Raw genomic sequence first — 12,624 nt, forward strand, 5'->3', positions numbered from 1 at the left:
TAGGCCTAGCATTATTGAATATATAGCCACGTCTTTCTCAAATCTCGTTAAATTTGACATTTTAGTAATAATCTTAAAAACACTTATTACACTGTGAAACATGATAGGGTCACATCCAGAATGTTTTAATATACTTTTCGCCCGTCAAAAATATTACATCGCGACAATAACAGATCGCCAGCTGCAGTGTGAAAAATGTCGTGAGAAATGTCACGTGATCATACTCCCTAGCTAAGTAAAAAACCCAATTGGACCCAACGGGGGAAAGTGTCTATTTACGCGAAATTGCGCAATGTATACGCAATAACAATACCAGAAATAAAAAGATCTGGAAAAATTACATATAAAAACATTTTACTTTTTTTTTTTAGTGAAGAAATTAATTTTTTAGGAATATTCAAATATACCCCCCTTTTGCATGTAAAAGAATAGGAAATTACAAGGTATCCCCCCAAAACCCAAAAAGGCGTGATTTTCAAGAAAATCATACTCATTGAAAAAATTTTCAAAAAATATGAATTATAAGGGATGATATTTTTAAAGAATAGTTGAAATGTATGAAAAATAGCAATTTTCTGGGTGGAGCTCCACTTTAAAGGTATACAAGTTGAAGACATTCTCATTGGAAGTAAGCCAAGCAAAACTATCCAGTTACGTAGGTTCATATACAATCTGTCACGTCCCCAGTGGAAATAATTGTCCTACTTTTATTTATTGGCAGGGTATTCTCGTCGCGTGATAAGATAATAAAGAACGGTTAAATACCTTAAACCTATGTAGTGCAAATGGTCGGACATTTATCAGATACTGTGGAATTAATTGTCACGGTGTTTTAGGCCTACTTTGTTCTGGAAAATGTCATGGGAAGTAGCATAAGTGAAAGAAATGATGTTTGAACAAAGAGCGAGGAATAAAACACAATGTTTATGTGACGACACAATATCCGATAGGCAAAATTTTACATGAAAAAAAAATTATCCCTCAATGGTGACCAAACGATTTGCTTAAAAACTAAAAATATAAAATATTATACGTAGGGAGTGAAGAACAAAAATCAGGTGAAAATGGTAAAATTATACGGTATCGAGTGCTGCTCGCGCGTCGCAAAAAAAAAACCTAACACATGCTCTAAATTTATTTTAGCATTATTTTCAATCGTGCGTAAACGCTTAATACAAAACAGACTAGTGTCAACTTTTATTTAGAAATGTTGGTTCGTTTAAAATTTTTTTTTTAATAAAACCGCGCGTAAGTTAAGCTGCGCGGCTCTGAAGTTAACGAAAAGATACATTGCACAACTTCAAATATACATCTATCTGCTGGCCATGTTACCGATTACTGCTTATACCGTTTTAGAGAACGCATGCGGAAAACGGGGGATAACGATTTTGTATACTACACCATAATTGTGGATCAACAATTAAAGCATTTTATATCAATTAATGATCGTGTCCTCAGATTTTACATGAACTGAAGGAAGTAAACACTGTCTTTAATACCCTTCTATTGGGTGTTCTAATTGAAAATACTTTGGATTTTCGTTAGCTTCAACCGCAATTATATCTGTCTCATCTGCATCAATCCCTTGTTCATCTTCTGGTCTCGAACTCACTTCAATGTCTTCGCCATTGTTTTCATTTCTTTCTTGGTTAGCAGAATCAACGTTAGGCATATGTATACTTTCCGGATCCTCGTATAGCCTTGTACCCTGTTGGCTAACATGCACTACTTTAGGCGTAACTTCTGGAACCGTGTGGTTTAGGTGAGGGATTGGGCTCGGTAAGGGGGGCAAGGTGTAGTTTCGAATTGATCTTTCATAATGAGGTCCTCTAAATTTGAATCTCTGATTAGAAGTACCTGAACTGGTCTCATCAAAGTAGCTTAAGGAACGTGTGTTTCTAATCACTGAATCATTTTTTTCCAATTTCCTGGAGAGAAATAATGCAAGTATAATTTTTTTTATTTTAAGGCGATTTAAAACTGTTCATCTGTGAAGCTATCTTTAATTCCATGAATTGCGTGTCAATAGATTCACATAAGGTTCAATAAGCTGGGGCAAAGTTAAATCTGGGGTTGGATAAATTCTTTAACAGAAAATGTTAGGATTTCTGTATACAATGGCTTACCTCAAGTTCAGTACCTTTACGCCTTTATATCGCATAACAATGGTGAGTACGAGCATAACTAGCAGAGCAATTGCGATACCTAAAAATATACCACCGACCGTCACTGACTTCGAGGAAGTTCCTTTTGTAAACAAAAGAAGAATGGAAAGGAATTTTAGTATTATTTAAAAACAACAAACATGATGTTTTGGAAAAGTAATTTCATCACGTATATTTTTCTTTCTATAAGTTTAACTTTGTTGTATTCTAATATTACGGTTGTAGCATTTAAATTAAAATTACAGATGTATTGTCCTCTGTATTTTTGTTTTACATCTGTTGTCAAACAATAGTTTTTAGTTAAATGTAACCGTTTAATGTAAGTTCAGATTTTTTTCAAACGGTTCAATATACTTTTCCTTCCATGTTAGGTGAATTATTTAACGACCTTCGTAGTAATTATGAATATAAGTTAGCCATGACATAATGTATTTGTACTTGAAGTCTAATCAAAGCCGTAAGCTAGTCTATCATGTATTCTATAAAGTATGCCTATCTATACTGTTCTGGTATCAAAACGTGACAGTGATGATAATACGTGCCAATGTTTGAATTTAAGTTACTAGAGGGTGAGCTCGCTTCGCTCGCTCCCCATCTAGGAAGTGTAGACGATGGTTCTCGGAATGATAATGACTCGGGTAAAAAGGTTTTAGAAGGACATTCTCCTTGTACGTTTTCTGTCGGTTACCATTATTGAAAATGCTTGACATTCGTAAAACTAAACCTACTCTGTTTCACAGTCTTTTGAAACTAACTTCCGCGACAGAGTGGGCTGTTTCTGCCCAAGAAACAAGACATTACGGCTTGCAACAGTCCTAACGGGACACAGATAGCCTACAGTTATTCCTGCCAGCTTACTCAATAAAACTCGGCTATCGGGATTTCACTCGATTTAAACAAAATCATCAAATCTCCCTATGTAATTTTATAATACTATTGCCCACAATATTTTCCGATGCTTTATGGCGTATTTTTAATTTGACCTTTATTAATTTGCAGTATAATTTTTATTTTTTAACTACTGTAACTTCACACGCGCACAAAAATAAACAAAAAACTAAAATGGCTATAGCCACTAATGGCCAACTTAGTTGAAACCAGGTTGTTGCAAGGTGAACTCATCGTGAACCCGGAAATGACTTTGACCGCGTAGAATTGAAATTGAGTTGACAATCTACCGTTGAAATCATAAATTTGGTTTAAAAACTGTTTATAATATCTTCCTAAGATAGAAATATGGAACAATATCGTAATAGTGAAAACTAATGTTATCAAATTTACATTTCACGGTACATCTGAGATAGATCAGGTAGGTATCCAAGGCAGAGATTTGTACCGAAGTGTTTCCATTGTGCTCGCCTATGTCAGAATTAACCATAATTTATATATAGATGTATGGTACCACTTAGGCCTATAATACATTTGTTAATCATAGTTCTGGTTGCATACACTTACCATAATTAGGCCTACATAATCAAGGAAGAAAGGCCACAGTATATATAGGATAAAGGAAACGTTAGCTTAACAACAGTTTATTGTGCATTTTATCAACGTTTGAGCTAGGCCTATGTGCGACTAAATGGAATGAATGGAATAACATGCGTTTACCTTCATTTTGGCAATCTTTACAATTTTTACATTCGCCGGAAAATATGTCACATTCACCTAACCCAGAACAGGTACAATCGAGCAAGCACATTGGACCATACTTTGCAGTTGGACAAGTACATATGCCGGTGTCATCTGAACAGGATACTCCTGATGGACAGTCACACCTTAATTCACACTTAGGACCGTAAAAACCACTACGGCATCTTTCAGTACATCTGAAATGTGTTAATGTTAACGAACATATTTGACAATATTAATACAGGTTTCAAGTCAGGTATTGATCATTTAAAATGTTTGATACAGAATATTAATAAAATCCACCACGTAATAATATATTTCAAACTGTTATTTTCATTGAATTTAGGCCTAAGCATACATAAAACATTGAATGCTGTCAAATATAATATGTTGAGCCGTGAAATGTGAAAAAAGTCACATTTGTGCAAACATGTTGCACTCAAATGTGCAAACAACCACATTTGTGCAAACATGGCACCCTCAAATGTGCAAATCTGTAGAAATTCATAATCCCCTAATGTGCAAACATTACGCCGTTACATGTAAAAACTATCAGTTTTGACGATAAATGTGCAAAATAAATTCTACAAATGTGCAAATCATTTTCTTCAACCAAAATCAGTTTAGTTAAAATTAAAGTGATAACCTAATTCTAAAGTATCCACAAGTTTTTCTAACATAAAAATGAAATAATCTGTTTTGTTACAAAACAAAAACCACAACGATGTCCAAGGATGCAAGTCTGACACGTGGTAGCTGCTTGCTGTGATGCCAGTATACTTCCACACCGTTGAAATTGAAGTTCCTTATATAGATGTCTTCTTATTTTAAATAAATGTACAAAGTATAATGAACTGAGTTCATTAGACTTTCTACATTATATTTAATGTGTTTGTGTCATGCTCCATTTGACCAATTTATGCAACTTGAAATTGCAAGGATTTCTTTGCGCAATTTGAATCAAAATTACTTAATTATAACAATGCAATGTATTTTCATTATTTATAAAACACAAAGCTCATATAAATCTGTTACGCATACATTTGTAAAAAATAAAAGTAAAAGATTAACAAGTTATTAAAAGTTGAGCAAAGATTTCCTTGCGCATTTTAAAATTACACATTTTCTTGATGTTGATTAAATGGATTTCTTAAAATAATTTGCACATTTTAAGAATTTCTTTTGCACGTTTAACATCAAACCCCGTGGATACTTTAGAAGCGTGCCGCTTCGAAGAAACTGAATATATTCGGACCGAACACAGCCTTTCAGAAAATAGTAATTTTACGTTAACCTAGACAACGAAAGTTATCCTTGGATAGCTGCCACTCGAAAACAATTTGCAAAGTAATTTTAATTATGTCAGAGTGGAGCATGCATGACGTCGCAGAAATCATCAGAATAATAGGCCTATATAACAATCATACCCTTCTTCGCATATGCATTGCCCAGTTCTTGGTTCACATACTGCTCCTTCACCGCACTTACACCTCTGTTGACAACTGGGTCCATATCGTCCGGACTGACAAGCACGACAAAGTAACCCCTCCCAGCCCTCGTCACATGTTAGTAGACAAGTTGCATTCTGAACATCACTGCACTGGCTACATATGTTTCCATTCCATGTACCAGAGGCAACACAGATGTTCCCATTTATGTGACAATCGGTACAAGAAACTGAAGATATGAAAATAGTACAATACAACTGAATATAGAATATACATTTCTGTATATTATTGGTTTAAATGTGGAGCTTAGTGGTGCTGCAGCTTGGTGGTTAACATGCTTGCCTTCCAATCCTAATGTCCAGGGTTCAATTCTGATCTCTTTCAACTCCACTCCCTAAGCCTCAGATGAAAGTTACGGTGGAGTTATGTTACATATTTTTGTGTCTGAACCAAGCTGCGGATTAGCGTTAGGAAGCTGTTACGCCGCGCCAGTGGCGTTAATAACCCTAGCAGGGTCCAGTGATGCATCAGTTAACCTTAACCAATGAAAAGACACGACCACGATTAGCAGACAGCAACTACATACCTGTACCCTAGTATACGACAGCGAAATAGCTATTTCAAATGTATTTTCGAGTAAAGTTGGCGTCAGTGATATGATATTTTTATAAATTAAATAAATTAATCAGATAATTTTCCGTGTAATAATTACGTTTTAAATTATTTTGAATTAAAATGCAATTCTACAAGTACTAAGAACAAATCAGTATATTTAAAGATGTATTGTCCCTTGAAACACAAAAAATGAAGGTCAAAATATTCTAAATTTAAATTAGCCATATCAAAGTAATACTAAAGTTATTCACTTTCAGTCAAAAATTAGAGCCAAAAACAACAAGTTTACGTAAATTAATTTTATTACATTTCGTCTGGAAAATAATTTCGTCGTGAAAGTAATCAAAGATTTCAAACCATGAGTATGCGTTATGCATGATGCTAATTAGGATTGTTTACAACTCGTCACGGTTGAGAAGGTGTTTTCACACAGATCTCGAGGAAGTTTTATGATTATGCATACAGAGTAGCCAAACAAGCTCGTTGCATTATGAGATATGTTTTGATCGAAAACTTTGACTGGAAGTCAAAGTAATTTTTTGAACAAAAAAATGTCTGTATTTCAGTTAAATGATTTTTTTTCCGATTAATTTTTGGTAAAAGTTAATAACTATTATAATACCTCAAAATGACTCTTTTTCTTTTTTTGGGAATTAGTCAAAGGGACAATACATCTTTAAAGGTAACATTATATAAATAAAAATAACAAAAAAAACATGTAAACTTTCATGCATTGTCATGAATGTATACATATAGTTCTATATGTTTTGACCTGATCAGAGTGTTTTAAACGCAAGGCATTGGAATGTTGATCGTTGTGTCTGAACACCTTGGCTTTTAACGCCACGGATTACCGTGCCCTTGCGTAGATAACGCTACCTTAACGCCGTGAGTCTGTAAGCATGATACATTATAAAATAGCTTATCCATCCTGTAATTGTCGAATTACCCGCTGTTGGATACGTATGAAATAAAAAATAGAAATAAATAAAAGAAAACATGAATACCACCTGAGACTAGAAAAGCAATGTTGTGTTTATAAAATAAAATGCGTTTCTGAAATGCTGGTGTATAAACCAGGTCTAATGTATGGCGTAAAAATATCTCGCACAAATTACAATGTTCCGCTTCCAAAAAAAAAGTATTATAAATCACTGAAGACTTCATCTATTGTGATAATGGTGTCAAAACATCACCATACTTACATGACGGCTCCTTGGCACACGGTAGTGGACATTTGCATAAACCGTCATCTGAACACACTAGACCACTTGGACATTCACATCTTCCACGACACAAAGTATTATATGGAGTTTGCCGACAATTGATCGTGTTTCCATATCTACAGTATAACATTGAAAATTAATCCAAATTAGGCGTATCATTATCAATTATTATTGTGATGTTTTCAATTAAAAGTAGGAAAGAAATGGGCTAGATCTTGTAAATGCTGAATACAATATAACGAGAAGTTTAGTGTACTTATAAAACCGAATTATATACTTATTACTTAATTATCTACCTATTATTTCCAATCAGAGCCCAAAATCGATAGTAATATTTTCACTTGTGAAAAACAGTCTCAAATACCAGAGGGCGATATTTATTATTGGAACTGTACTCTGTACAGCCTACAGCCTACGTCATCCAAAACATGTGGGTGTTACTATGTTTATGCTAGCAATTAGCATTGTGTGGTTCAATTATATATGGTAAGTACAGATGGTTATTATTTGAATTTACTTCCCGAGCCCGAGAGTGAATTTTCCGAAAACCATGATGGCATTCGCGTTAGTGCCATTATAAAATGAGAAAACCTTTACAGTAATCAATAACTTCATGAATATAAACTATTTCATATCTATAACTCTCAATTAGTACACAATCCTACGATCAACTATACCAACATTACCCTTTTTCGCATTTTCCAGTGACGTGATCACAATTTTCGTTTGAATTGCATCGACAGCGTTGGTTACACTCGTTGCCGAAGAAATCTTCCTCGCATGGATATTGACAGAAGTTTCCCCACCAACCAGGTGCACATTCACATACTTCCAACATTGGCTTACATCTAGCACCATTACGACACGGACATACTAAGAGAAATATAACTATGTTAATGGAGATGGGAAGGTGACATTAGTATAAGTCAAAAAGTTCTTAGACAAGAGTCAGAATATAGTTCTATAAACAAATTAAAAATTACTACCAATTTACTATGTTGTCCTTATTGTTATCAACACAATTATGCCTATGATGTTTTATCATCTCTGACATCCTGTTTACATTGACCTTTACTTACATTGCTTACAGTCCAAGTTCCGTCTTGAACACTCTTGTTTACATGTATTATATAAAGACCAACCAATTAATGAAGTAGCGTCATGTCTGAAAGAAATAATTTTTGTTAGTAGTAATTTATTTATTCCTCAATTTGGATAAGATTTTGTAGGAATAAATATCCTTTGTATATTCCTTTTTAGATATTTTTTATTTTAAAAAACAACAAATTGTACACACTCGATTTTGAAGGTACCGGTATATAATATATTATTTTAAAAAAACAAATAAATGTTACTGTTTCAATGTGAATTAAATGTAGGCCTAGGCCTATCTTTTATTCAATATGATTCAAATGACAGGAATCTATTCAGATGTTAAATAAAACAAATAATGAATGTTTTTTATTCGTGTAATGGTACAAAGGTTATTTTTCACCCCATGTCATTATTTGTCATTATACTCTTAACATTCATTAGGCCTATTTGTGTAATATTGTATAGTTGAAATTCAATGATGACATCGTTAAAATAAATGGCAGTAACACATACGATAGATAATTGATTAACAAACATAATTATCAACAATTTTGGAATAAAATTGGGCACAGATGAGTGCGATGCACTCTGTTGAATGTGGTGATCTATGAAGAAACAGAAAAAAAATCATATTGGTTAATTCTGGTGGTCATGATGACGTCACAACATCCGATTGACCAAGCTTTTATAATGAATTCATATCTACAATTCATCAGGTTCAATAATAAATTACAAAAATTGTGGGATATTATTTTGATACAAATTCGCAATAAATTCCAAGCGAACGGTTTTTAAAGTCGTTAGGCCTATTATACATTTGAAGGTCATGGAAATGAATAGAATTGAACACAAAAGGTATGAAGAACAGAAATGAAGGTAAAAAACGGTCTTTCTACGTTACTTACGTGTGATGCGCGAAAAAATGTGCGCAGAACGCCAAAAATATTGGGAATTTTGAAAGATTTTTCGCATTTTTAACTTTAAAGTGCGCGTGCGCGCGTAATTTCTTGTGCAACATGCCATTTGTAATCTACAGGAAGATGATCCTTGATAAAATGTACTTTTATTAAAGTTTTATTGAAAGTCTTTTTTTTGGTTTTCAATTTAGGCCTATGATCAATCATAGCATTTAATAAAATCGCATTAAGTGTGGAAACCAATAAGTTCTAAGTAGAAAATACACAGTTTATAGGTCTACTTACCTACAAAGCTCCCTAACAGTATCATTTGTAAGGTTTCTTAGCTGTTCGTAAATATCTGCCACCAATAGTCTTTCATTTAATATCTCTCCGTTACAAACAAATAATAACCAGACTATTATAGAAAATTGTCCTAAAACATGCATGCCTGCTCTGCGTTTTTATACTGACGCAATCTGTTCTTGCAGAAAATATATACCATCAATGAATAATAAATAGTGTTGCTTTGTTTCAATCATCGCCTAAAAGTTGTGAACTATGGTATAATTAATAATCCACTTCCTTATTGAGCACGTAACATAGGACACTAGGGCAAAGGTGCAAGGAAATTGTCGTTTTAAAATGAGATCTACAACCTTACCTATTCCGATATCCCATTCTAATAGTGCTTAATTCACATTTCATTTGATGTTATCTACAAATAATGAATTTAATATTAACTGAATAGTCTTTTAGCCGGTAACGTATTTAACATAATTAGGCATATCAAACTAGTTTGACAAAAAAAGTGTGCTCAAATATGGTAGTGATATGCTCAAATATGGTAGTGATATGACATCATCGTGTCCATATATGGGCACATCACATTGTTTTGTCACATAAACTTTGATAGTGTAGACAGAGCTAAAGACATTTCTTTTAAACTAACCTTACATAAAACACACTCAAACTCTGTATAATGTCCGGCCAACACGTTCATATCCTGGTTGGAACTTTGTCACTTGCAACTTACCAACTGCTGTGGGTTCTGATACTGTTTATAACAACATTGTCAGTTGTTTTTAATGACACAATGTTTTCTTGGGCCCTTATCATGTGTATGAACAGAAAACGCGCATCTTGGGGTGAATTTGGGTGATAAATCAAAATGGCCGCCAAAATAGCCCCATTTTACTAAAAAAAATCATATTTTTGGCATAAGTATTACTTAAAACAAAAATGAAACCATTAAATATGGTCACATACCCTTTATAAACTACCATCAAGCATATATGTAAAATACCATGCTTTCAAACTATTATGGCGACCACCATTTAGGCAAAATGGCGTCTAAAATAGGTTAAAATTAGAAAAAGTCATAATTTTAGCTATAAATATCAGTTTATTTAGCAATACACACCACAGTATACTATTATGAGCTGGTTTGTGTAATAACATGCTTCAAATTAAATATTGTGTCCACCATACAGGCCAAAATGGCAAGTAAAATGGAGAAAATGGTCGTGAATATGTGACGTATATGATAATAAACGCTGAAAACCCCGAAAATATGCTTCTTTGTAATAGCCGTGTATTTAATCTGGAAAAGTTCTTTTCCTGATCATCTGTGTATGAATCTGAATCCGCCATCTTAATGCTGTAAAAAACATTATTGACCATAAGTACAATCCATTACAGGTGACAGTATGCAAGATATATTAATTTGTATGTCGCTTTCAATCGTTAACTTCAGTTCATGTGGTATCATGTAGTTAATAAAATAAAGCAACAAACCTCAATAGAGTCTTTAATTTTCTTCATTGTCACTATTGTCACTCCCGTCACTTTCATCACTTCTTTTTCATATTCCTCGTCTTCAATTCCGTCGCTAAGCAAAATACTTGCTACATCATCTGGAAATGCTGTCTCTATCCATTTCACTTGGTTGTCTTCAGTCCAACCATGGTGTTCTACTGAAGGTAATTGTGGACAGCTGATTAAAGAAAGCCTCCAGATTCTAGCTACAAAACAAGAGCGTAATATGAAGATATAGACTGCTTCTACATGGTGGCAACAGTGACAGGTCTATGATTCTGTTATCCGATTCATATTTTCTCTTGAATTTTTGAAATCGGACTGCATTTACGCTTTTTAGTCTACGACTGCCAAACAACAAGCATACGAATTCCTCCAGTTGTTTTGTCAATATTTCTGAGTTAGCCATTCTGTTCCAATATCCATAAATACTTGCAAGAATCGTGGATTGTCTCGCAAAATGTTCCAGCATGTTGTTTTACCTTTCTGAAAAAAGGCTGAAATGTAGTCATTCCCTGTGAATGCATGAAATCCAATGAGTGAAGCCTTTTCTTCAGTGGACATGTCGACATCTGACAATCGAAATACTTGCCGATAATTTCCTGTGTTAAAATCAATAAGTACTCGTTCACATTCATCTGTAATCAGGACTATGATAATTACTTTGATGTCAAAGTAGAGTGGTTTCTAACAATTATTATACCGTTTGGATTGTATTTTAGAGCATAAGAGGCATGAAGGGCTAATTTTGTGTCTGCCTCTTCTTGATTACTGGACAGTTCACTGGAGATAGTAACATGGCAAACATTGTCATTTGAGTAGAATAGTGTGTCACTTCCTAGTATCTCAAGAACCTCTGCTTTTTCTCGCAATAACCACATCCTGAATAATGTTCACCAAGCGGGTTTTGTTTTCTCCATTGCTGAGGAACTCATTAAAGTTGCCACGTTTCAAACGCTCAGGGTCCTTGATAGAGTGTGGTCGATATGTGTCTGCAACTATGTGTACATGCTTGTACCCTGTCGATATAGAATGAACTATCTGCATTGCCAGTTCTTCATAAATGTATTCGGTGTCCTTCGCTGTACTCTTACAAGAGCCATTAGATCAACTATATAGGCTGTGACATCCTGTTTAGCTGGCTTTTCAGTGATGTGGTTCAGGACGGTTGTCTTTCTCATGATGATCTTAGCTAGCTTACTTTTGTCTGTGGTTCTTCTTGATCCATCAGCATTTGCAATATTCAGTGGCACAGCACTTAGTGGAAATTGTAGAGCTGACTCAAAATCAATGACTTGTTGTGACTTTGCCGATGTTGCCATCAGTGTGCTGATGATATTACGGTTGGCCTCCAATGTCTTTATTTTGCCATTTTTCTTCACCATTACCTTTTGGCTGCATTGTTTAAACAGCTTCACTTTCAATCTTAGTAATCTGTCATGAATGCCCTTCTCATCAGCCATTACCCATTCGCTTACAAACTTCTTGTGTGCGTTCCTTCAAATTTCTGGTATCTGCAGCATACCATATGCAAGGTCGTCATCAACTGGTATTCCAGATGCCACTTATCAAGAGAGAGACTTTTGCTGAATGGGCTCACAAAATCTTCTGAAATTGTACATACCAATGTATTCGACAATCTGCCACTTTTCACATCTTCTATTCCAGCTGCACTCTTCAATTCACTGGTAATTTCAGCCTGCGATGATCTGTTTAAAGTCCACTTTGTCAC

At 34.3% G+C, this 12,624-nt stretch overlaps 1 protein-coding gene across 1 annotated transcript; it reads right to left on the reverse strand.

The window, feature by feature from the left end:
* Positions 1-1,073: 1,073 nt before the first annotated feature.
* LOC144853140 (uncharacterized) lies at positions 1,074-11,773 on the reverse strand. Its single transcript, XM_078711105.1, has 12 exons — positions 11,596-11,773; positions 11,375-11,494; positions 10,872-11,098; positions 10,111-10,131; positions 9,776-9,792; positions 8,163-8,248; positions 7,770-7,956; positions 7,063-7,199; positions 5,222-5,471; positions 3,774-3,991; positions 2,127-2,247; positions 1,074-1,928 (listed from the first exon to the last, which is right to left on the reverse strand). The coding sequence occupies exons 1-12, from the start codon at positions 11,771-11,773 to the stop codon at positions 1,493-1,495; spliced, it is 1,998 nt and encodes a 665-aa protein (XP_078567231.1). The 3' UTR covers positions 1,074-1,492.
* Positions 11,774-12,624: the final 851 nt, after the last annotated feature.

The sequence above is a fragment of the Antedon bifida genome, chromosome 1, assembly GCF_963402885.1.
Source record: "Antedon bifida chromosome 1, ecAntBifi1.1, whole genome shotgun sequence".
In the NCBI taxonomy this organism is placed as follows: domain Eukaryota; kingdom Metazoa; phylum Echinodermata; class Crinoidea; order Comatulida; family Antedonidae; genus Antedon; species Antedon bifida.